The sequence below is a fragment of the Girardinichthys multiradiatus genome, chromosome 13 (genome assembly GCF_021462225.1).
Source record: "Girardinichthys multiradiatus isolate DD_20200921_A chromosome 13, DD_fGirMul_XY1, whole genome shotgun sequence".
NCBI classification, from domain to species: domain Eukaryota; kingdom Metazoa; phylum Chordata; class Actinopteri; order Cyprinodontiformes; family Goodeidae; genus Girardinichthys; species Girardinichthys multiradiatus.
The window spans coordinates 8,480,818-8,508,430 of record NC_061806.1 but is presented as its reverse complement, the minus strand read 5'-3'; the positions used below and the strand labels follow the sequence as shown (position 1 = coordinate 8,508,430).

The following is a 27,613-nucleotide window of genomic DNA, read 5'->3' as shown; positions in this document are numbered from 1 at the left end:
ATGGCCGCTCACACTGAGCCTGGTTCTGGTGGCGGTTTCTTCCTGCTAAAAGGGAGTTTTTCCACTCCGCTGTCGCTACATGCATGCTCAGTATGAGGGATTGCTGCAAAGTCAACGCCAGTCACTGTCCACTGTCTCTACATGCTCATCCGGGAAGAGTGAATGCTGCAAGTCACTGACTGGATGCAATCTGCTGCTCCTTAGACAGAAAAACTTTTTATCCAATTTGAATAAATAACTGAATCTGACTGCACTGTTCAATGGTTAGGATTAATTGAAATGTATGTTTCTGACTGTTGTGAAGTACCTTGAGACTACATGTGTTGTGAATTGGCACTATATAAATAAACTGAATTGAAACTGAATTGAATTGAATTCTGAGTATGATGAATGAAATGATGGCAAACTGACCAACAAATAGCTTTTTAGCATTTATTTACAGCAGTTTGTTATCAGCATATCATTCCAGTCAAAATTATCTATATTTCAGGGTTCTGGTAAAGAGGTGGAGGATAGAGTCGGCCCAACAAATTACGAGTCAGTATCTGTCATAGAAACCTGCACCAGTAAATAAAAAACAACACAGTAAAAACAAAGAGAGAGAGAATACCAGTCTAACAATTTATGTCATGCCAGACTCTACTGTAGGTTCCCAGGGAGAAACATGACAATCAAACTTCTAGTTAAATGAATATGGAGAGCTTACGAAGTTAAGCTGACCCCTTTTTCCTGTAAGGAAATGCAAAGTCAGTGTGGTTTTCATTATTAAAATGATTTCACCTCTTTAGCTGTAACAAAGCAGAAACCTTTGACCTTTGCTATATTTACACTTTGTTATACTTCATGTAACTGTATGAGAATGAGGCCCCCGGAGTGCCTAGGCCCCTGCCTGCAGTGGAGTGTCCTGGGCCCTGATGTGCACACCAGGCAGAGTAAACCAGGCCAAAGGAAGCTCTCGTCGGGTGCTGTCATCCTGGACCTTTATGTTAAGGTAAAAATCTCCGGTGTAGAGGAACAGCAGGGCGCCCTCACAGACAGAACTTTCTTTGGGTTTAACCTGAGATAGAAAGGAGACAGAAATAAGAACTGATAGAGGGCACTCTGTTTTAAATTAAAAATAAACCAGGTACACCAACAGAGATGCTGCTTTTGTTAAAAAAAGATTAATCTGAGAAAAATCATTCCATTAAAGCTGTCTTGCATATTTCTTACGTTTTTTTTTTTCATTCTTTCATCTTATTAGACTTGGTTCTAACAGTCATTTATTCGCCTGCAGCTCGTTCAACACTGAGAAAATAGTTTTTTTACTTTCTTATCCTTACAAAGGCTTGCTTCTTGGATCCTTTCTCTGGTAAGACTCTTATTTTGAGCATTTTATGCAACACTGTTGAAGGACTGTAGGTGTTTTTCAAAGATCTGCAGATTTGTTACTGCCGACAAATGTCTGTTTTGCCCTTTAGACACAAACTGGCTTCTCTTTATTTCAATGAAAACATAGTCTCTGTTTTAACAGTTAGCAAATGTACACTCTGTGAATGATGTGTGGACATATTTAAATTCATTCCAAGGTTTAATACCAAACCAGTTGTCCAACATCAGGTTCCAGGAGGTACATGGTGGGCTTCAACACCTGGGTTGCTTTTAGGGGAATCTGGGCCTCGTTAAACCAAAGCAAGAGCTGTGTCCGTATTCTCAGCACATAATCATAGTAACTCAGCTTCTAAAGTATTCATAGCCAAACTTCCATCCATTTTATTGGGATTTTTTGTGACCGACCAACACAAAGTATTGTGTAATTGTAATGTTTAAGGAAAATTAGGCATATTTTTCACATTTTCTTACAAACAAAATTCATAAGTGTGGCATGCATTTTGTATCGAGCCCCCTTTACTCTGATGCCCTTAAAAAATGCAGTGTACCCAACTAATGTTCAGAAGTCACCTACATTGTGTAAAAGAGTCCACCTGTTTATAATGTATTCTCAGCATGCAGCTGTTCTGTGAAGGCCTCAGAGCATTGTTAGGGAACTTCAGTGAACAAAGCATCATGAAGGCCAAGGAAAACAGTAGACAGGCCAGGAAGTGGAGAAATGAACATTTGATAAACTTTTGACTTGCGTGCAAATACTATGTGTGGCTTATTACCCTAGACAAACCATCCTGGTAGTGAAGCATGGTATTAGCAGCATCAAGGTTTGGGGATGCTTTTCTTTAGGAGGGACAGGAAAAGTGTTATCAGTTCATAGGAATATGGATGGAGCTAAATACAGCTCAATCCTGAAAGACAACCTGTTAGAGGCTGAAAACAGACAGGGATATAAACAAACAGCCAGAATTTAGTAAAATTTAAAACTAGTGTGGAATTCAGACGAGAATGATTTTACCAAGAGAACTTTCTATGGGTCTTTTATCATGCTAATACAGGTTACAGGTTTCACATAGGCCTATCCTCTGTGAAAGTTATAACAATGGTAAACAGTTTTTCCATTTATGCCTCTTTTCTTTTTGCGGTTCCAGCACCGCACGACTCCACTCTGCTTTACTCAGCAGGAAACCTGTTGTGTTTCCACTGATGGCTCAAGGTGGGACTCCACCTCCAGCCGTCAGCGTCATGTGCTGCAAAGTTAAACAAAGACTCAACATCACACATCATGTCCTCTTAAGACAGTGAGATTGCGGAGTCCAGACTATGCTGCCATTCACAACGCGTGGCACCATGACCATACATGATGTCCATGATTTTGAACGAATGCTTGACCCGCTCCGGCCACTGTGGTTCTTAATTATTTTTGTAGTCAGTCTTCAGTTTTTTGGAGCTTCTTCCAGCACTGCAGCGTGCTGTAAAATCCGTGGCTTGTCATTCTCTCCACTACCTCACTGAAGACCTTCTCATGTTGCTGACATACAGCTGGCCACGCTCATGGCCAATCAGCTAACAGCAGTCTGTTCACGTCACATTTCGGCCTTACTGAGCCCAGATGTGACATGCTTATGAAAAGGTACCAACAAAGGCCGGAAAAACCAGTGACGGAAACAGACAAAAAATGGGCTGAGTGAGGTGGAGATGGCAAAAGTAGAGCCAATGGAAAACGGGCTTTATAAAACAAAAGCCTTTCCTGCTCATGCTATCTCACTCAGCCAATCACAGTGCCACTATTTCTAATCTGGACATGGACAACTGAATGAAGAAGGTCATAGGCTGTCAGTAAAAGATCTGACGTAATACTAGATAATATTAGATGTGAAGACCCATAAAATGTTAGATATTGAAACTCAAAAGAAATGTTATACATACCAGTGTACCTATATTAAAAAACCGGGCCTAAATCACTAAATAAACTTTAACTTTCCAGTACATTATGCATTATTTTCCCTTCACCCCACAATATACCTACTTTGTATCAGTCTATCACCTAAAATCTCGATAGCATAAAATGAAGTTTCTGATTATAAGAAGAAAAAATAACAGTTGAATGAGTAATAATATTTTATTACTGTGGTTTACCAAAACAAGCTTCTATAGGTATGGTCTGAAAGACACTGATACTACTGCCTTGACTGACCATGTCAATGAAGAAGGTGTTGGAGCCGATGAAAGTGACCGCTTCATCCAGGTCATAATTCTGGATCCCGTTCTGGTAGTCCTGATACGGCATTACCGTCAAAGTTAGCGGGCCCACTGGGTTCTTGCTCATGTTGGTCAGTTTAACCTTCAGAGTCACGACGTCGCCCACTTTACAATCTGCCACGACATCGCAGTCGCATGGCTTCCTGTTCACCAACACATCTGAGAACAGAAGAGAGGAAACTTTTAGAACTGACAAGATTCAAAGTCTTTAAATCAAACTGATGCATTCACAAGATGTGTTCAGCAAATCTCGCTGATCCAAGTCTCTTAATTCTCACTCCCTGTTCTTATATTTTTCCCTTTGTCTGAATCTGCATGCTTTGAATTCCCTCACTGAGGGACAATAAAGGATATTTCTATTATTTCATTCTATTCTGTTGTATTCATAATTAGACTATCACACAGCTCCTCAGAGAAAGATCTGTTTTTCTTAAAATACATTTTATAGCCACCAGCAGAAAGAGAGACCTTAACTCTGAATATTAAACTGATTTCCATCCTTTTAATCTCATGCATGAATAATTTCTGTCTTGAAAAGACAAATGAGATTTTTGGAGAAATGGTGCCTAACACACACACACACACACACACACACACACACACACACACACACACACACACACACACACACACACACACCATCCACAAATACACTTGTTTGATGGTTGATGTCAGGTAGATCCACCCTCCCTGCTGTCACAGCCAATCAGGAAACACTCAGTGAGTTCAATTCAATTTCACGATTATGGGCCACCGACTCCTAATCTGGCCCCCGTTTGGCTCTGGTGCCAATGAAGAGACAATCATCTGTTTTAAACAAGGCTGGTGATGTCAGCGCTGTATGCTCCCAGTGGGCTCAGGACACTGAACCTAAACATACGGACACAGTGGCCACGATCGCCCATTAACGGCTCTTTTTAGTGTCTCAGTGATACATGCTCAACCACAGACGCACAGAGCAGGCTGGTATATGCTTTCTAGTGTCACGCCCGCGGCTGCGATAAACACTATGAGTCAGAGCCACTGTGACAGCCTGATGAAAGAGTCGAGCTGTGTTTGGTGCCGGTGGTGAACCGATCTGTTGCGTACAGCGGTGGGGGTAGTGAGGGTTCGGGGTATGAAGAAGGAGAGACAGTCCAGCAGGACAGAGATGATTGGCTGTGAGCAGGGAGCCCGTGCCGTCACAGTGAATGAGATGGGCCCCAAGGAGGCTGGAGCCATAGGAGGATGGCATTCAGCTCCATGTCCGAAAAAGGCACTCTTCAACTCTCAGTCAACCAGAAGCAGCACTGAGGAGTCCACATGAGGAAGTCTTCTCAGTTCACATATGAAAAAAGCTTTTATTTCTCCAAAAGCACTTCCATATTTTACAAACTGGATACAATTTATTGCTATAAATTCCTATAGAAATTCTAAGCACCAATTTGTCACAATATACAGTGGCCTGCAAAAGTATTCACAGCCATTGAACTTTTTCACATTTAGTCACTTTACAGCTACAAACCTCTACGTAGTTGGCTGGGATTATAGAGGATAGGCTAACACAAAGTATCATATACCTGTTGAGTAAAAGAAAAAGGATACATTAAAAAAAAAAAAAAACATTTTTGAAAATAGAAATCTGTAAAATGAGGTGTGCATTTGTATGCAACCCCCGGGGCATTTTTCTACCAGCTTTGAACTTCCAAAGACTAGAATCTTTGTAAATTCTTTGTAAAGCAGCTGTTTTGCACCGACCTAAATTAGTGTCTGGCCTTTGACTGGGCCATTCTGACATATTAAATCTCCTGGATCAAAACCATTCCAGTGTGGCTCTGTATGTTTAGGCTCATGTTTCTGCTAGAAGGTAAACCTCCACCCTAGTCTCAAGTCTTTTACAGCCACTAACAGGACTTCTTCCAGGGCTACCCTGCATTCAGCTCTGTCCATCTTTCCACCACTTCTGACCAACTTTCCTGTCCCTGCTAAAGAAAAGCATCCCCATGCTATGCTACCACCCTGCTGTTTCCTGGTGTGGATGCTGGTTTCAGGGTAATGGACACTGTTCTTTTCCTACCACACAGTGTTTTCCTAGTGGGCCTAAACATTCAGTTTAGGTGTCTTGTGACCAAGTCATCATCTTCCACATGTTTGCTTTAGTAACCACCCAATCACACACCTACACACACTTACAGCTTACCGTTATATATAGTCATATTAAAAACAAGTACAAAATCCAGATCTCAACCCGATTTAGACACCATGGTGGGACCTTAAGCAAGCTGCCTGAAAACAAATGCCGGTGCAGTACTGATGTTGTAGAGTGGTACAAAATTCCTTGAAAAGCAATTTGAGAGACTGATGAAGTCATAAGAAAAATGCCAGTTTCGTCTTTTTGGTGCTAAATGTGCTTTTAAAAGCTTTTAAATCATGATGTGGACTTTTCTTCCCATTACTCTTTGAACTGCTGTCATGTTTCCTCTAGAAAGGCTGAGTTTAACAAATTTCTTTCAGAGGCATGTGTCCATGTTGGAAATAATATGTTAACACCTGAGTGGGATCCAACCATGCTGCATGCCAGACCTTTTTTAGACTCGCCCTGGCTGCTGGTGCAGATATATTCTGATCTCAAAGCTGTCGGCTGCTATTCACACTTGTTATCGTCTTTTGGATGCTAGGTGTAAAAATAAATATTTTGTTAATTAATTCACTAGCAGCATGCAGTAGAGTCATTTTATAGTTACCTGCTTCAAAAGGTCTACTATTCTTATTATGACATAACTGGTTTCTTCATGTACACTAGAACCAGTCATGAAATAAAACAGTATAGTTGTAGACACCTGCTGATGTTCAGATGTGCATGAGGACATGAACACATTGTGAACAAAACAACCATTTCATAGCTGGCATCACTGAGCCTTTAGTGCCACATTGGCAAGTTGATATATTTAGTTTGTTCAAAGTCTTGTTGCTAGGAGATGTGCAAATTATAGGTAGCCTACATTGGTTCTAAATGTGGGAATACATTTTTTCACATTAAAAGTGAACAAAAGAGGATGGTTAGTCTGCTGATGAACTCCCACACACATGCAGCTCAGTCACACACACACACCCACAGCCTAAAAACCCTCCAGAGTTTTTCGCTCTACTATCCCGGAGTGTAGGTACTGCGCTGCAGAGGCGATCAGATGTTAAGGATGACCAATGAAGTTCACAGAAAACCAAGGTGTGGATTACACCCATGTTGAAAGAGGCAACATTGTTCAAAAATATTTTCAGTTCACATAAAAGGGAAGAGGGAAATACAAATTAACATAAATCTAATTTCATTATGGAGCCATCACAAGTGAAGCAGACTGGATTAAACAGATCGAGACTTCTGAGGTTGGCTCAGCATCTCAGCAAACATGTGTGAATCTACCCCGAGAGGACACAGAAAATGAAGACTACTTTAGAAACATCTGCTGTGTGCTCTGTGTTGCGCTGGGCTGAGTGTCAGGAGGTCTCTGTGTAACCTCTGCACATCCTGTGAGTCCACATGTGAAGGAAAAATGCTTGTCTGCAGGCAGAACAAGCCCCACTTAGGCTTAAAATTCATCCACCTTCATCAGATCCACCTATTTCTTACATGACTGTAAAACTCCCTTACAGAACAGCTTATTTTTGATGCATCCAAATATCTGTCTAACACATAGTCAGTTTGGAGTCAGACAGGTCTCAGAGAAGCTGGTGTGGATTTGTGCCCCTGTCAGTTTGTCTTGTTTCAACAAAAAACCTGGTCACCTTAAACCTTTCCCCATCTTGCGCTGTTACGACCACAGGGTTGACTGTATTTTATTAGGATTTTATGGGATAGATCAATACAAGGTTGTGCATATTTGTCAAATGGAACAAACATCCCTGAAGGTTTGTGGCATGCATTGTATTTAGGTCCCCAGAGTCAATACTTTGCAGAATCATTTTCACTGCAATTACCAGCTGCAAGTTCCTACCAGCTTTGCACATTTACAGACTGGCATTTTTGTTTATTCGGTTGGCAAAATAGCACAAGCACATTTAGATTGGATGGAGAGTGTTGGTGGGAATCAAGTCTTTCCGCAGATTTTAAATTGGATTTAGGTCTGGACTTTGACTGGACCATTCATAAATATGCTTTGATCTAAACCATTCTTTTGTAACTCTGGCCATATGTTGAGTTTTTGTCCTGCTGGAAGGAAAACCTCCTCCTATATTCAAGGCCTTTTCCAGGCTCTCTAATGCCCGATTTCTATTGCCTCTACTTTAGCCAGCTTCACTCCACTCAGCCCGTTTTGCAACCGTTTTCATTACTGGCTTTTCCAGCTGGGTGATGGCTTTCATGGTACCTGCTTGTCAGCAGGTCTCATCAGGGCTGAGTAAGGCTGAAAAGTGACGTGAACAGACAGCTGTTCACTAATTGGCCATGAATGTGGTTGGCCATACATCAGGAGCACAAGAACGTGTTTGCCGAATTAGCGGATAGAATGACAAGCCACAGACTTTACAGCACAATGTAGTGCCAGGAAAAGCTCAAACAAATCAAGAGCGACTACAAAAATATTAAGGACCACATTGGACAGGGCGGGTCAAACAGAAAGCCGGGGCATTGGTTCGAAATCATGGACGCCATTTATAACTATCGTCCCGAAGTGGTGGACAGGAGGGTGGTCTCGACTCCACAACCTCACTGTTTAAAGAGGATATGATGTGTGATGTCATGTTCTTTGATTTCTCCAGTGCATTTAATACAATCCAACCTGATTTGCTTTGTCAGAAACTCCAGAAGACTCAGGTGGAGGCCTCAACAATCTCCTGGATCAAAGACTACCTGACAAACAGACCACAATTTGTGAGACTGAAGGGTTGTGAGTCTAACCAGTTAATCAGACTGTACTCTCACCATTCCTTTTCACTCTGTACACCTCAGACTTCCAGTACAAGACAGACTCCTGTCATCTGCAGAAATACTCGGATGATTATGCAGTCGTGGGGTGGATCAGAGATGGACAAGAAGCTGAGTACAGGAAGGTGGTGGACCGCTTTGTGGCATGGTGTGGAAACAATCATCTCATTTTGAACGTGACTAAAACAAAGGAGATTATTGTAGATTTTAAGAGAAACAGGAATAAGTCCAAAACTATTTCTATCATGGGAGAAGAAGTGGAGGTGGTGGAGGAGTATAAATACCTCGGTGTTCACCTGGACAACAGACTAGAGTGGAGATGCAACTGTGAAGCCATCTACAAGAAGGGACAGAGCAGACTGTACTTCTTGAGGAAGCTTAGGTCCTTTGGTGTTTGCAGCAAGATGCTGCATATCTTCTATAAGTCTGTTGTGGAAAGTGTGATCTCTTCTGCCATCATCTGCTGGGGAAGAAGCATCAGAGCCAGGGACTTAGAAAAGCTCAACAAGCTGATAAAAAAGGCTGGCTCTGTTCTGGGGACTCCTCTGGAACCTCTGGAGATCATTGTGGAAAGACGGATTCTTCATAAAATGAAGAACATTATGGAGAACCCTGAGCATCCTCTTCATGAGACTGTCCTACAACAACAGAGTGTCTTCAGTGAGAGGCTTCTTCAGATCTGCCGTAAGACGGAGCGCTACAGGAGATCCTTCCTGCCCACAGCCATCAGCATCTACAACGGCTCTTTGAGGAAACCTTCATAATATGAGCTATAACAACATTTAATTTTCCTTTGGGATTAATAAAGTATTTTTTAATTGAAATTAATTGAATTGAATGGTGTTTATTTTACTTTGCACAGCACAAGATGCTATATTTATACAGACGTATTAAAAAAATTAGGATATTATTGATAATTCATTTATTTTTGGTAACTCAACTTACAAGTATTATACACAGACTGATGTTTTCAGGCCTTTATTTCTGTTATGATTATTTTCCGCTTACAGCTAAAGAAAACATGACATTTAAGATATTTTAATGCAGAAACGTGGGCTTAATGAAAGATATATTTAAAACCTGCTAAAAGTTTGTTTTCAAACGGTCATTTAATCTGACAAACGAACCTCTGTAAATAGCATGATGGTGGCTGAGGACCTTGAAGGAGTAATATGAAAGCGTCAAAATCCTGCTGCACTAAGTGTTGTCTGAGCAACAGGTACAGAGTAGAGTGAATTAGTGGGTAAAATAGCACCACCTTGGGGATCCACACAGCTTGATTTTAATGCATTTCTCTGTTGGCTCCTGAGACCTTCAATTAAGTCTGAAGAAGGAGGCGACCTACAGCATTTCTTTAGTCTTGGCACATGTTAACAAGTATGTGTAGCACTGCGCTCATGTTATGTAACATGAGCCCCTGCTTTCATGTTAGGGTACACTGTTCTGTCCAAGAGCAGCTGGGGGGGGGGGGGACATGCAATTAAAGATGTCATGTTTAGCTTTATGCAGGACTGTGTTTCTGACAGAAGCACTTCTAATCCAATAGGGTGATGACTGCAGAGTGATGAACTGACTACATGAGATGTATGGCTTTATGTAAACAGAGTGTAAATCTGAAAAATGCTACAAAGATAGTCTATATAGTTGTGGTCATGTTCTCAATCTGGGTCAGTGCATACAGGCCCAAGTATATACAGTACATACACCTTCAGTAAAAATTGGAAGTTGCACCTCGACCACACCTTTTTTGTAGCCATCAACAAGCTTCTGGATAACTTTTTTGTGGCAATAATGGCCTATTTTTAGTTATTTTTTGCAAAGTAGGCAGACAGGAAGTGGGGTGGACAGAGGGATAAGACATGCAGCCTAGGTCTCCAGGGTCAGGACAAAAACCTGGGATGGCTGCGATGAGAACTGAGGCCTCTGCATATGGATCACGAGCTGTGCATGATTAGTCCTGATATCTGACCTCCTCCTTTGGCAAAATTGGTAGAATGCATTTGCACTGGTCGATTTACTGACATGGATTCAGCTAAATTTTCAATTAGTTAGAAATAGGGCCATTCCAGAAGCCCAATGTTAGCCTGTGTTATCCACTCCAAAGCCAGTTTTGAACCCAGCGGTGACGCTGTTTCTACCATCTCACTGTTGATTTTCTTTGAATTTAAAAGATTTTGAGGTCATCCTCCCTCATTATTTTATTTTGGTAAAGCATCACCTTAAATCCTCCAGATAGTTTTCTGAACATTGTGGCTCAACAATCCTCCCATCTGACTTTTCTTAAGGTCTTCATCTTGTCTATTAGGGCAGTGCCAAGTTTCAGTGAAGCTTAAAGGTGGCAACTTTGAAGCATGAAACTGGTGTTTCAGTGTCTTCCAGTTTATGATCAGCTTGAGCCTTGGTGGTCCAAACCAATTTTCCTCTTATCTGAGGGTAACAGTTAGGGTCTTCAAGGCAGTGAGACATCCAAAACATTTATACCTTTGGAGAGTTGTTTGAACTGATCATGCTGAAAATCTGCAGCTCTTCAAAAAAGGCTCCAAAAAACTTTCCCAACTTAAAGATATAAGTACTTCTTAGATCATCACTGAGTTCTTTAAACTTTTCAGTTTTTCTGTGTACTGGTTTAAGTAATTAGTTCTTTAAAAAAAGGCTTTTCATGTGAGCAAAGACAAAATACCAGCTGCTGTCAATAGTGACCAATTATGAGAACTTAGTGGGATTCAGGCATGTCAAGTTAGAATACCTTCTGTTCTGCATCACCATTTACAAAATAAAATAAATGTGTATATTTTTGAGTCTGCATGTATAATTTTAAACTCATGTGGATGAGAAAAAAATCAAAAATTTAAACTTGGGCAGAAATTTGTTGTGTCTAAAAATGTTTGAGGTTGTTTGCAGGGCTGATGGTGAAAAGAAATCCTGAGCCTGAACTTTTATCCATGGCCTGAGTGGTGGAAATGAGGTGGGGGTGTTGTATGTGGCACACTTTTAACACTTAACATACAGTACAGACCAAAAGTTTGGACACACCTTCTCATTCAAAGAGTTTTCTTTATTTTCATGACTATGAATATTGTAGCTTCACACTGAAGGCATCAAAAGTATGAATTAACACATGTGTAATTATATACTGAACAAAAAAGTGTGAAACAACTGAAAATATGTCTTATATTCTAGGTTCTTCAAAGTAGCCACCTTTTGCTTTGAGTACTGCTCCGCACACTCTTGGCATTCTGTTGATGAGCTTCAAGAGGTAGTCACCTGAAATGGTTTTCACTTCACAAGTGTGCCCTGTCAGGTTTAATAAGTGGGATTTCAAGCCTTATAAATGGGGTTGGGACCATCAGTTGTGTTGTGCCGGAGGTGGATACAGTACACAGCTGATAGTCCTACTGAATAGACTGTTAGAATTTGTATTATGGCAAGAAAAAAGCAGCTAAGTAAAGAAAAACAAGTGGCCATCATTACTGTAAGAAATGAAGGTCAGTCAGTCCGAACAATTGGGAAAACTTTGAAAGTGTCCCCAAGTGCAGTCGCAAAAACCATCAAGCGTTACAAAGAAACTGGGTCACATGAAGACCGCCCCAGGAAAGGAAGACCAAGAGTCACCTCTGCTGCGGACGATAAGTTCATCCGAGTCACTAGCCTCAGAAATCGCAAGTTAACAGCTGCTCAGATTAGAGAACAGGTCAATGCCACACAGAGTTCTAGCAGCAGATCTCTAGAACAACTGTTAAGAGGAGACTGTGTGAATAAGGCCTTCCTGGTAAAATAGCTGCTAGGAAACCCCTGCTGAGGACAGGCAACAAGCAGAAGAGACTTGTTTGGGCTAAAGAACACAAGGAATGGACATTAGACTAGTGGAAATCTGTGCTTTGGTCTGATGAGTTTGAGATCTTTGGTTCCAACCACCGTGTCTTTGTGCGGCGCAGAAGAGGTGCACGGATGGACTCTACATGCCTGGTTCCGACCGTGAAGCATGGAGGACAAGGTGTGATGTTGCGGGGGTGCTTTGCTGGTGACACTGTTGGAGATTTATTCAAAATTGAAGGCATACTGAACCAGCATGGCTACCACAGCATCTTGCAGCGGCATGCTATTCCATCCGGTTTGCGTTTAGTTGGACCATCATTTCTTTTTCAACAGGACAATGACCCCAAACACACCTCCAGGCTGTGTAAGGGATATTTGACCAAGAAGGAGAGTGATGGGGTGCTGCGCCAGATGACCTGACCTCCACAGTCACCGGACCTGAACCCAATCGAGATGGTTTGGGTGAGCTGGACTGCAGAGTGAAGGCAAAAGGGCCAACAAGTGCTAAGCATCTCTGGGAACTCCTTCAAGACTGTTGGAAAACCATTTCAGGTGACTACCTCTTGAAGCTCATCAACAGAATGCCAAGAGTGTGCGGAGCAGTAATCAAACAAAAGGTGGCTACTTTGAAGAACCTAGAATATAGACATATTTTCAGTTGTTTCACACTTTTTTGTTCAGTATATAATTCCACGTGTTAATTCATAATTTTGATGCCTTCAGTGTGAAGGTACAATATTCATAGTCATGAAAATAAAGAAAACTCTTTGAATGAGAAGGTGTGTCCAAACTTTTAGTCTGTACTGTATAATATAATATAAAAATAACCCTTTTAACCTTCAGAAGGTTTATGGTCTTGTGTGGTTCTGGGCCCAGATATATAAAAAGTGTTTTGTGTCATCCATGTATCACTGTTAAGGGTGGGCTGAGAGTATCCTCTGGGAGACATATTTGGAAAAATAAATAAAAAATAAATAAAACCCTTAAATGATGGATTCTGGTGAATTTTGTGGATACTAATGGACACCGTTCAGACAGAAGATGAACAAATGTCTGTATCCCCAACAGTGTCAGCTTTACATTGAAAAAACCCAATGACACTTAATGGCAACAGACAGGACCATCGAAAAAGTGTCATTAATGTTCTTGATACATGATACATTTTGCTGGCATGGTGCTGTGTTTTCACCCTGCCTGCATCTTCGTCATAAATCGAACCAGTACATTTAAAATTCTATCCGTACTATTGTCCATGGCTTCATCGATGCAACACTAGCTTCTTTTATTAAACCCTGTTGAGAACCCGTGTGTGACTACATAGATAGCATGCTGCCTTGAAACAGACAGGTGTGTGACGGCGATTTTATCCTTTGCCAACATTTTGCATAGACTGAGGAGCAGAGTAAAGATGGTAAATGGCTGATCTAGCTCAGCAATGAAGGAGCAGACGCAATTTTTTTTAAATTAGTCACACAATCACTGAAGTGAGGGTGGGACATCTGCCATGGCTGTTGTCTCCAGCAAACATGAGATGCGCTGAATGGCTCGGACAGCTGCTTTTTGACTGGGGTCAGATTTGTGCCGTGACAAAACTTTTTCCCTGCTAGTTCCATACATCAGCCTCCTTGTGCACAAAGTGCAAAAAACATGCACCGGATCCCAAAGTGTTTACCATCTAGCGATGGTAAACACCTCGTCTATTAAAGCCCAGCACCATTTGTTCTTTATGTCTTTATCGACATCTTTAGTGTCCTCCCCTGGCTTCATATACTTGCGGTCCATGCTCGATGCTCATTGCCAATAGGGGAAACAGTGACACTGAATGGCACATAGAACAACTGCAGGATAAAGTTTTGCCAAGACCCACCCCTATCTTATTTCTGATTGGCTAGTAGGCCTGTCTAGTGTGGTTGGCAATGAAAACTGCGCCTTTGTTAGATTCTGAGAAATGTCTGATAAATTTCTGGGTGAACCAGCCTTTTTTTTGCATGCCAGAGATCCTGCACAGCGCTGGAGTGCAATCAGCTCTGTGTTTGTTGTATTTAAATACACGTTATGCAAAGGTTCAGATAAATTGTTAAAAGGCCTATTATTACATTCATGTACATAATGAGCGGCTCTAAACAAACATCTGAACACACTTGTAATAGGAGTAGCTTGTATCCAGAACTCCAGTTGTTCAGGCTGAGAATCGTAGTTTATTGTTTTTCTTGGAGCTTGGACAAGAAGCATTTCTACATGATCACTTTGGACCAGGAGGGCCACTCATCTTGCGTTTTTCTCATTTCAGACGTGTAATGCAGCACTGTGAAAAAATATTTCCCTCCTTCAGTTTTGCCGCTTCACACCATCAAAGAAAACCTGAGTAAATGCAAACAGGAGCATTAAAATGATTATTTAATTCATTAAGGGAAAAGGTTATCCAAAATAACCTCAAAATATAGTTTCAGGGGAAAATATGAATGTGTGCAGAAAATCAAGAAATCATGGAAGAGTCGCGAACTTTCCCAGCTAACCAAAATTACCCAAAGAGCACACTGATGACTCATCCAGGAGGTTATAAAATAACCAATATCAACATCAAAACCAGTACAGTCCTCACTTGCCTAAGTTAAGGTCAGATTTCATGGTTCAACAATAAGACTGGGCATCAATGGTGTCCACAGACGAGTTCCAAGGTGAAAACCACTGCTGACTGAAAAGAACACAAACCCGTCCCACATTTGCCAAAAAAAACCTTAGATGATTCCCAAGACTTTTGGGAAAATATTCTGTGGATTAATGAGACAAAAGTGGAATATTTTAGAAGGTGTTGGTCTGGCGTAGGACTACCCCAGCATGCAGAAGAAGAACATCATCCTGACATTCAACATGAAAGTGGTAGTGTGATGATTTGGGGCTGCTTTGCTTCCAGGACCTGGAAAATTTGTTGTAATTGATGGAACCATGAAATCTGCTCTTTAGCAGAAAATCCTTAAGTAGAATATCCGACATGACATGACATGACATGAAGTCAAACAAACCTGGGTTATGCTGCCTACCAATGACACAAATCACACCAGAAAGGCTACTTCTGAACGGTTGAAAACAAATTGAGGTTTTTTTACTGGGTTGGTCTAAGTCTGGACCCAAAACCGACTGAAATGCTGTAGCATGATGTTAAGCAGGCTGCTTAAAAAAATCCACCAGTGTGGCTGAATAAAAAACTATTCTTCCAAGAAGAGTGCACAAAAACCTCATGATATTAAAATCAATTTTATGAAGTCAAACATCTAATTGTGACAGAAATGTGAAAACAAAACATATCTTTAAGAGGACAAACACGACGTTGTTGATAACGCGGCAATGAAACATAATCCTGCTTCAACAACACTTCAGCATCTCTCAGTAAGGACAGGGAAATCCTAGTCCATCTGTGTCCTTCTTTCCATTGCTGGCTGAAAAAACATTACCACCACCTGGAAAACACGTCATTACTTAAAGATGAAGATTTTACCAGGTTCTTTGAGAGAGAGTGGATTCATTGTTTTGAAAATAAATAATCAGCCTAATATCTCTTCTGGTCTCCTCTGAGAGGCAGCAAAAACTGCATAGCAAAATGATTTCTTATTCATTATATAAGAAGAAAAAAGAAGAAAAGGCAACTAAAGTGGAACTAGAAACAAAATACGACACTTAGAAACAACTTATGGTACATCCCAATAAGAAAATTGGTTAAATGAAATAAGGAAACTAAAACTAGAACATGCGTTGGTAGATGCCTATGTGCTGGGCGGGGGGTGCCTCCCCAGTATTCCTGGCCAGGTGGGAAGGGCGGAGGCGTGGTGGCTGGGGCATGGTGAGTTGGGTGTTTTTTATGGCATGGGTGGGGCAGAATAGGGTCTGGGGTTGGGTGGGGGGTTAAGGAATTTGGGTTATGCTCAGGTTAAAGAGGGGGTTTGGAGGCTGGGTGCAAATACTGAGGCCTACGTGGTGAATAGACTGGTGGGTGTCTGGGTCCTGGGCTGCTGGTAGTGGGTTCGCTTTGCTTGGCTGGCCCAGGTTTTCTTAGACTCCTGCCATCCGAGGGGTGGCCACTATGTGGGGGCTACCCCTTGGCATCTTTGGAGATCTCTGGGTTTTCCCTGGCCTCGGTTGGAGTCGTTGTGGGTGCAGGACAGACAAGACGGGGCTAGTTAGGGATAAAATAAAAAAAATAAAATCCACCTTCGGCTGTGTATGATCACTTCACTGCTTTGGCATATTCAACAAGAGTCTGGCTAAACAAGCAAACCTGTCGGTGTGTTGTTATCTGAGTCAGCAGCAGCTACAGCCTGTGGCAGGAAAAACTGACGATTGTGTTGAAGCAACAGTTTGTGAGATTGGTGCAACAATCCTAGCTCATCTGCACACAGGACACCTCGCAGAGCAGCCTGTATTACTCATCCAGAACATCCACCACCACTTTCATTCCCTCCTGCTTGCTATCTGGCTTCTGTTTACCCAAATAGTAGTCCTCTCTCTTTTCCTCAGCCTTTGTTCCCTCTGTGTTTTCCTCTTTGTAAGCAGTTGTGCAACCAGTTCGCTCAGAGTCTGCATGTAAAGCTTTTGTTTGCCCTGTTGTTGCTGAATTGCTCTCAAAGCCAGGCAGAATACAGGTTAAAATGCTTACATGCACTTATTGAGACATTGCCACTTAGTGCTACCTGTCTGAGAGAGGAAATAAGAGTGCACTCTGTGGCACTACAAAATATGATCACAATAGAGGTGAAGAGGCTCTGGATCAGGAACGGATGAACAGATACACTGAGGCACAATGAGCAGATTTGTGGTAATGATTTAAACAACTACCTCAATCAATGACGGAGAGATGCATAAATACTAAAAGGTAACTAGGGGCAACTAGGGCCTTGAATGTTTTCTTAAAAACTGTTTATTGGGATTTTATGTGACAGTCCAACACAAAGGAGTACATAATTGTGAGGTGGAGGGAAAATGATACACGGTTTTTAACATTTTGTATAAATAATCATGCAAAAGGTTTGGTACCCGTTTGCATTTGGTCCCTCTGAGTCAATTCTTTGTAGAAGGAAGTAAGTGAGTAAACTTTATTTCTATAGCGTTTTTCACAGACACAGAGTCACAAAGTGCTTCACAGTGATCAAAACATACAATATAAAACATTAAAATGGAACAATACAAAGTGGCAACATTGGGTCAGTAAAGACTGGAATGCTTGTCAAAACAAATAGCCTTTAATCAGCTTTTTGAACACATCTACTGAGTTCAGAGGCCACAGCTCAAGATAATGTTCATTCTAGGGTCGAGCAGCAGTGGCTTTAAAAGAACGGCCACCCCTTGTTTTAAAGAAGGTTCATGGAACCATTAATAGGTTCTGTCCAGATGACCTCAGACTATGAGTTCAGCTGTAAGACTTAATTAGGTCACAAATGTAGGCAGCAGCCTGTCCACGTAGGGCTCAAAAAGTTAGCACTAACATTTTAAACCGAATACTGTACATAACAGGGAGCCAATGGAGAGATTTTAACACAGATGTGATGTGAGCCCTCCTGTTGGTTCTGGTCAAAAGTCTTGCAGCTGAGTTTTGAACCAACTGCAGACGAGCCAGCTCTTGTTCGTTAAGACAAGTAAAGAGACTGTTGCAATAGTCCAACCGCGAGGACACAAATGCATGAGTTATCATTTGAAGTTCATCTCCGGACACCACGAATCTTAAATTGGGAATGTTACACTGATGAAAGAAGCAGATCTTAACCAGCTGCTTAGCATGGAGATCCAGTGACATGGCCTTATCAAAGATAACCCCAAGATTCCTCAGTTTGTTTTTAGCCGAGAGGCTAGAATCAGCTTTAGCTACAATTACGGGGGCAGGTCTTTTGGGTTATGTCTGTACCAGCTTTGGACATCTACAGACTAAAATATCCTCTGCTAAATAGACTTTCTACAGATTCCTCAAATATATTTAGGTCTGGGTTTTGATTGGGACATTCCAACAAATGAATATGTTGTGATCTAAACCATTCCACTGTAGCTTTGGCTGTATTTTTAGGGTTGTTTTTCAGCTGGAAGGCGAAACTGCCTCAGTCAGGGTTTTTATCAGGCATTAAACTGTGTACATCTTTGCCATGTCCTGTACATGGCTTGTGGAAAACTGCAATCTGGACTTCTTAAGGCTTCTTTTCCCCGAAAATGGCTTTCTTCTTGCCATAGAGCTGACATTTGTAAAAGTATACAATAATGGTTGTCCAGCTGACTAAGGCCCTGCCCACATGGAGACAAGCTTAGGTGTATCCGTAAAGGTATTTTGTTGTTTAGGCATTGTGTCCAAATGGGACATGAGCATAGCCTACCTATACACAGCTAAAAAAGAAAAAAAGAAAAGACTTTTCTTTTAATTTTTTTAAAACACTGAAAATGCCAACATGGGCAAAATGACATCGGTCATTGTCATAAATTTCGGTATCTGTAAATTTTCAGTTTATCCCCCAGGCTTATCCACCCTGATCTGGCATTTTGGGAGACCAAAACCAACCAACAAATCATTTTTGAACCCGGGTCCCAGATCAGAAGGATTTCAAAATGCCGGTACCACGTTTCTTTGAGTCCATGCAAACTCCATATTTTCTGAAAGGATGACCTGGTAGCTCCACCTCTCTCTGTAACTCACAGACGCCTCTTTGCCACCATGTTGCTGTGTTTACCTCACATGAGTTGTCTGTGTATGCCAGCCGTTTTTGGTGTGCTTCTGTGGCAATGTCTCTGCGCCACGAATGAGCCTGCCATACATACTACAGTGGTGCTGTGGGCCTTTGTGTGAACGTACATTTTTTAAAATATTTTTTGACACCATACCGTTTTTGTCTCTGTGTGGAATTGGTGTGGATGTTTTCCCACCTGAGCTGCTTTTCTTATTAATGTTCTCTTTAGTTAGTGTGTCTTTTCAGGAGACAGACCATGATTTGTTTTTGGATGATGATTAAACAGTGCTCTGTGAAATATTTAAAGCTTGGCAAATTGTTTTGTCATCTAATTATGCTTCATACTTTGTCACAATATTATGACTGACCTTTCTAGTGCGTTCTAATCCTCTCTAAAAACCTCGCTTGTAAGTGATCAACTGTATAAACCTTATACCAACTCTAAGCTCCCGCTTACTATTTCTACATCATAAAAAACTTTTTAAAATAATTTTTCTTGAGTACAAACTGCGATACATAGTACAGTTTGCAATAATGTGTGTTGTAATATGTTGTATGAGTTGGTAGCCCATGTTTTACACAGTTGAGGCTTCATCTGTTGTTTGTTTTATACCTTTCAGTCTTTTCAGTGTGCAATGATTGTGTGATGTAAATTTTTTCATGTTCCTGCCAAGTGTCTTTTTTCTGTTTCAGATTAGATGAGAAGTTCAGATCTGAAGCATTAATTACACTGATTCCAGCAAAGAATTTAGAGAAGAAGAAAAAGACGTCAGCATGCTTCTACGAAGCCAAACAACCTGGATTTTACTAGCTGCTTTCTTATTCTACCAGTGAAGGTAAAACTGTCCAAAGGGAAGCACAACACAGCTGCTCCAGAGCCTTGCTATGCAGTACATTCCCCAAAATATCACAAATCAATGTTGTGCCCAATGCACAAGCAATATGACTTTGCACTTTAATAGCCCAAACTGAGGAGAAAGCCTTGAGTTTTTGAAAAGCTCTTATAAAGTTACAGCATTGTTGTTTTGGTATGTTTAACTCTCAAACTAAGCACTAAGAATAATATAAATTAAAATACTGTAGAAGGTTTCCCTTTCTACAGTTTTTTTTTTTTTCTACAGACCACAGAGTAATTTTGTGCTAGGAAAAGCAAGTCAGGTGAATTACAATAATCCTGTATTGGTATTGAAAATTATGTTATTTTATCTTAGTCAAACTTCACATTAATGGAGTACACACAGTACAACACAAGGACTACAACTCAAATTCACTGATAATACCCACAGATACATTCTAAATATCTTCATACAAAAAGCCATTGACCAACCAATAAACAAGAAACAACAACAACAAATACTTTGTTCGGATTGAAATGGTCAGGACCAATAGTTTAGGAAGTGAAAGATATGTTCTGTTTTGCGAAATCTTTAAATCTTTTACAATTCTGCCTAAGAAAGCTGCCATGAAGGTAACTGGGATCGACAGTTTGATGAGGATCTTGGCATTTTCCACCTTGATGGATCACCTTGTCACAAAGCTAAGATGACAATGAAGTAAAACTTGAGAGGAAAAATAAAGATTCAGAAAATTCCCTGATAATTATGCAGCTGGCTGCTTTTGATTTTTTAAAGTCTGTTTGGGAGAATAACAGGTTTGAAATGAAGAGAACAATCTTAATTTCAAACCTGTAATTCTCTTACATGTTCAAATCGACAGAGCCCATTAACAACACAGGGATGCATTTCTTTAATCATAATAGTGTAGTGTTTTCACTGGAGATGCTGTTAAAATATTTTGTGTAGGAGCAATACATTCTGGGATGTTTTGATATTTGCAGTATTTAACTCAAATCTATATGTAATTTTGCTTTTACAGAGAGTGATTCCAAAATAACACCTGGAATCATTGAATTTAAAGGTGGATATAACTTTTTTTACACTCTATTTTAGGGTTATAAACAATTATTCACTTTATATGAGCTGGAAAATTTAAGTGCTTTTGATTGGCTTAAAAACAAATATAATCAGTCGTACCAAGCAAAAGTATTATGTTGTGGCTCAAATTGAATGAAAAATGAACGTGATCGTGGGAAGGCCAACTTATAGTGCAGTATCTATGCATCTGGTTAGCAGCGGTGTGATCCTTTTCTTTGTTAAATTTGGTTTATTTTTAGTGCTGAAATAAATGTTGATATTAATGATATAAATAATGGTTTTGTTTATTTACTCTAAAATTACTACATCTGACATGTAGTATATGCAATTGAGGTACTAAAAAGGTGTAAAAAATTACTTATGTGAATATTCTGTCATTAAGGCAACTGGTTGGTTCAAAACTCTGAGTCTAGCCCTTTCAACTCTTAATTGGGGGACGAAGAGAACTACTTAGCAAACATAGTGTGAAACAATGCACTAATCACCGAACAATGTAGTGATGTTGCACATCAAATTCAACAGGAGAACCTGGGCTATAAGACCATTTAATCTATTTTTACAGAACAGATAAAACACACCACATCAAACCAGGCTGAGACTCCACAGAGTCCAACGATGCATGTCCTTATGCTCTACACCAAAGTATGAGGAAGACAGATACCAGAGAGTAATCTCTCTATTGTAAATGTTTTCTTACCTTTGCTGTTTTTTATGAGAAAGAATACTTTTGCCAGTAAACAATATTTCCTGTTAGACTGATATCTTAGTATTATATTTGAATTATTCAGAGCATTAGGTCCCAGAAATAAGCCTTTGAACATCTGTGAACAGCAGTCTGCACTTCCAACAGGGCAACAGTCAGCTGATTCTGATTGGCTGACTGTACTGGTACTGTCACTATCTGTTCTGTTGGCTCTAACAATTCAAATGAGGGGTCATTCACTCAAATCAACCAATCAGTTGTGGAGATAGAGGAATGCGTATGCATAAATAACCAAGTAGCAGCAAATAACGTAGAGCACTCTACTAGGACACCAAAAGTATTCAAACAGATCTTGTGGTTGCAGAAATATACACAATTTATTATTTGACACAGTTTTCCAAGTATTCAGATCAAAATCAAGAGAGCCTGACACACCAAACAATCCACCGAATGCAACAGCGAAAACAGGAAGCAACACAATAAGCCTTACCCAATCAGTATATCACCAGTAAAGAACTTTGACTCAGCTGTGAGTAGAAAACTAAACCTTGGCTCAGGGTTGAAAGGGCTCGACATTTTTCCTTCCATAAAGAAATACATTTACAAAGAACATGATTTGTTTCTATAGAGTCCTGATCTAACTAACAATTTCTTCATATTCTAACTAATAAGTTAGTGTGTATCATGTAGGGCAAAAACTTTCTTTTTTTTTTTTTCTTGACCTTAGAAAGAGGTATTTTATAAATGAGAACCGATATAACATCCTTCATGTAATTTTGACAGTAAACTATGATCACAATGGTGACCCTGTCACTTTGGGGCAAATGCTTACAAATTGTCAGTAAACAATGTTGAATCCTGATGTGGATTTCATCTGCATTTCAACCACATTCTCCTACTACCCTCTAATTTTCTATTATTTACTGTTATTTCAACTTTTACCTTTATATGCTCCCCATTTTTTCTCTTCATAGAAGCTACACCTGGCCTGGTGTTCTGCTTAGCTGTGACTCCTTCCTGGAGGAGGGCATCGGCTGAGCTGCTGCTGCCTAAAACATAATGTTCTCCTTCTATGGCCCTGTCTTTTAGTGTTTAACCATGTCTCTCTCCTAGTCAATGCAAGTCAATGACTTGATGCAGTCTGCTGGGTTTCTACATAAGTTATTTGATGTAATTCAGAGTTGATGATTTAGTTTGATAGAAAATATGAATTAATTCAGTAAAAGACATGAATGCATTCATTGGAACAAGCATCTTTCTGTAGTCAAAAAGTCAATATTATTGCAGCACTGGGAGTATCATTAATTCCATTTGCATTTACTCTTGTCAGTTGCAAAATGTTCTAAGTAAATTTTAAGATAATTATTTCAGAGGTTGTTTTTAGTCCACTCTTTATCAAAGTGGCTGTCCAATAGACAGACTTTCCCATCATTATAGCCAGTCTGCTTTCAAGGTCAAAAACAACTAGACAAACTCCAGCACTTTATTCCCTATAGCACCTAATATAGTAGAAAACTGAGGTATTCATCTTCATATCTACCTGAGTAAACCAGAAGAGGCACAGAATACATATTTTAACAGAAAAGAAGTATAAAGAAGCTTTATTGCTTGCATATTTATTGTGTTCTAGATTTATAGAGTGCCTCAAAGTTTTGCATTGCATTTTGTCCCTTTGCACATCTTCCCAGTTGATATTGCCACAAAGCAACTGAATCTGAGCTGCAAGTTAAATTTTTCTTTCTTCTCTGCTTTCCTTTCCATACTCTCACCTGTAAACGAGCAGCAATTTACCAATCAGGATCTAATTTTCCATCAGGAAAAAAAAAGCAAAACCAAAAAAAAAAAACATTCCCTATGACAGACTCCAATTTATGACCAAATACTTTAAATAATTAAAGCCAATTAAGCACTCTGCTTGAGATGCAACAATTAAATAGCTGCAACACCTACAAGAAAACATAAAGCAGGCCATAGAGCAGCCCATATTTTCACTTCATTAAATATATGCTAGCTGTTCATTTGTTTGATGTTGCCTGTACTACATTTAAGTTCTTCTGAAATCTTAAAAGGCAGATTTTGTTGAGTTAAAACTTAGCGAGTAAAGGTTCTACTCTAACATAAATTTTTTCATGAGACTTGAAGCGCAGCCAGCTATGAGCTCATGGGTCCAGTCTGAAGCTACTGGTCCATGTCTGAGCAGCTTTGGTCAGGAGATGAGTGTTCAGCAGGCCTTTGAATATAAACATTCTGGATCTGGCCAAATCCCAGTTGATCACATATGGTTGGGAAATATTCCCCCCTATCTTTCCCTAACAGATGTAGATAGCTATAAACAGCTGCTGTGATTATAAAACTGAGTTAATAATTTAATTGAAATCTCTGTCTCTTCTGATGATCTTATGTACTTTTGTATAGCACATGTAAATTAGATGCTTGATCTCTAAGCTGCGGTACAAGGAAAAAAAAAAAAAAACAAGCAACAGAAAAACAAAACAGATACTATATCCTATATTTCACTTCTTGCAATGTATACAAGGATTTGAACACGGTAGGAAACAGCATGCCACTTTGATAAGTCTATGTATATTTATATTACAGAGTAAGTTCCAGTTAGAGATGCACAGCTGGTAAATGGAATTGCACAATTTTCAACTCTATGAGCCATGAACCGAGTGAACAGCTGGTCCAGAAGCACAAAAATCTGATCATTGTCCAGTCAGTCAATCCATCATACAAAAGCCCCATCAGGTCGCACTGACAACAACACCCTTTAAAAAAAAATGTTACTGAGTGCAGTTATATTTAGTCTCAGTGAGGTGTATAAAAAGAAAATCAGTGGAAGTATAGAGATGTAAGAAGCTTTTAAAAAGGGTTCTCAGCATGTCCGCATGCAGGTCATTGAAGCTGCTACAACAGAGAGCTGGACTTTGGAGGGTGCTGTTCATTTTACTCCTTCAACATTTCTAATCTTTGCAGTTTTCATAAATTCAAAAGGGATTTTCTTGAGTAAGAAAATGAGCCATTTGCTAGAAGGGGATAATTTGCACCTGTCTTGGAGGTCTTATCTCAAATTGACAAAGGAGTGAACTGACCCAGAGCCAACTTCAGTAGATACCAGGAACGCTGAATGTATTACAAACTTTCTTTTTTATTCTTTTGAGCTTTTGACCTTTGTATTTAATGAAACATGCTGGATTTGGAAATGTAGCCTTTTGGAACTTTCTGAGTAAATGTAAGTATCTACATTTTCTAGGGAATAGAGTGCATACCCAGAGTGACATTTGCAGATAGTAATGCTAATCTTGCTAATCTCTCTTTTCAAACACTAAAGAGAAAAACTAGGGTGTCAAATGTGTGGCCCACGGGCCATTTGTGCCTATGGGAAGATTTTGTCTGGACTGCGAATGTAATTTAAGAATGGTATAATTGTGGCGCACAGGCGGATTACGCAGATAAACACTAGAGATTTTTAATGATGTGAGGTTTTTTTAAAAGAGATGCAGACAAAACAAATCGGTCTTAAAATGGAAAGGGTTAGGTACAAAACAAAGCAGTTTTGTTTTAAGAAGCTCATTTTGCTTTCACTTTAACTTAAAGAAAATAGAACCATAAACATCCAGTGATTTTTACTCAAAAGCTGACATGGGTGCAACCATTTATTAAACTTGGCTAAATACAGCCAGTATTTTCAAAAAAAGAGTGAACCATACCCCTTCTTGTTGCTGAAAATAAACCAAACAATTCTTCCAGACCCGCAAAATAGAAAATCAAGCCAAAAACTGTTGGAAATGTTGTGATTTTCTCTTAAAAACCTTGTATGTTTTGCATTTACAGGGATTTAAACATCAACTTTGGCAAAAATCTGATATGTTTCATTAAAATATTTTATTGTTAATCAGGTAAAAAAGAAATCTGAATAAAATAGGAAACATTTGAACACCACTTGTTAAAAATGTAAACTCCAAGTCGCTTTGGGTTTTAAAATAATAGTGAAACCCTGATTTCCAGTCTGCTGATCAGATAAATGATTGAATAATCACTTATATCAGGAAGGCTAGAAAGAATTATTTTGAACACTGTTAAATAAGGATCTTAAAAATAAATTGAAATTGGCAACAATCCATATTCAAATATACAAACTTAGCATCGAGTTCTACACTTCTACAACAATAAGTTCTCATTTTAAGCCAAGGTAGCTCAGCCTTCTTTCTGTTAAAGGCAGTTTGTAACTGAACAGGATACTGGTAAATGGTCTGCACTTGAATAGCGCTTTTTCAAGCCCCCAGAGACCCCAAAATGTTTTACACTACAATCAATCATCCACCTATTCATACACACATTCACACACTGACAGTGGTTATCTACATTGTAGCGACAGCTGCCCTGGGACACACTGACAGAAGTGAGGCTGCCATACAATCGGCACCACCAAGCCCTCTGATCACCATATGTCATATGTGGTAAATATGTTGCTCATTAATTTCAGATCTTAATCTTACACAATACTGAAAGCTGACAGGGCAGCTAAGTTTTAGTATTACTGCTTTCTTTATAGACATTTTAGTAGTGGTGCACCTAGAAATCTTTCACTGGGGGGCCACATGGGGTTTAAGAAAAAATTCTATGACAGACCATTTGTCTTGTGATTTGTTTAACAAATTTATATTTCAGACTGACGAGAAATTAGCATTTAAAATTTTACAGCCTACCAGCATCTTCAATATTTTTATTTTTTTTCAAATAACATGACTTTTTTTCTTTTTACAAATTAAAAAAAACTTTACTAAATGATAAACAATTTAGACACTAAAAATAATTATCTTTATTTAAACTTTATTCATTTGTTTCCTAAACACTGGCTAACAATGTCAAATTTCAATCACACTGTTAAAGTGAATTCAAAATTACCAATGTCAAATTTGGGTTTGACAACCTTTTCCAGCATACATGCCTGGCTTTCCAGTTGCTTATTTTAATTTTAAGCATGCTGGAGATCACCAGCAAATCTACGGTTTCTTGTAAACCTATTCAAACCCCTTGAACTTTTCCACATATTGTCTCATTAAAACCACAAACATAAATACACTGCTCAAAAAATAAAGGGAACACTCAAATAACACATCCTAGATCTGAATGAATGAAATATTCTCATTGAATACTTTGTTCTGCACAAAATTGAATGTGCTGACAACAAAATCACACAAAAATCAACAATGGAAATCAAATTTATTAACCGATGGAGGCCTGGATTTGGAGTCACACACAAAATTAAAGTGGAAAAACACACTACAGGCTGATCCAACTTTGATTTAATGTCCTTAAAACAAGTCAAAATGAGGCTCAGTATTGTGTGTGGCCTCCACGTGCCTGTATGAGCTCCCTACAACGCCTGGGCATGCTCCTGACGAGACGGCGGATGGTCTTCTGAGGGATCTCCTCCCAGACCTGGATTAAAGCATCCTCCAACTCCTGGACGGTCTGTGGTGCAACGTGACGTTGGTGGATGGAGTGAGACATGATGTCCCAGATGTGATCAATCGGATTCAGGTCTGGGGAACGGGCGGGCCAGTCCATAGCTTCAATGTCTTCATCTTGCATTTCTTTGGAGGGCCATGCGGTCCTCCAAAGAAATGCCACCCCACACCATTACTGACCCACTGCCAAACCGGTCATGCTGAAGGATGTTGCAGGCAGCAGATCGCTCTCCACGGTGTCTCCAGACTCTGTCACGTCTGTCACATGTGCTCAGTGTGAACCTGCTTTCACCTGTGAAGAGCACAGGGTGCCGGTGGCGAATTTGCCAATCCTGGTGCCAAGCATCTTGTAAACACAACCCCCATTTGTGGACATCGGGCCCTCATACCATCCTCATGGAGTCGGTTTCTAACCGTTTGTGCAGACACATGCACATTTGTGGCCCGCTGAAGGTCATTTT

General features: G+C 39.9%; 1 protein-coding gene across 3 annotated transcripts in view; it reads right to left on the bottom strand.

Annotated features, from left to right (window-relative positions):
* Positions 1-418: 418 nt before the first annotated feature.
* The window catches only part of trappc9 (trafficking protein particle complex subunit 9), a 319,159-nt gene continuing 291,964 nt past the window's right edge, over positions 419-27,613 (bottom strand). For all 3 annotated transcript variants that reach the window (XM_047383974.1, XM_047383972.1, XM_047383973.1), the window contains 2 exons: positions 3,563-3,786; positions 419-1,057 (listed from right to left, as the gene is read on the bottom strand). In XM_047383974.1, coding sequence (XP_047239930.1) covers positions 878-1,057; positions 3,563-3,786 — 404 coding nt within the window. In that variant the 3' untranslated portion in view covers positions 419-877. The remainder of the gene's footprint in view (positions 1,058-3,562; positions 3,787-27,613) is intronic.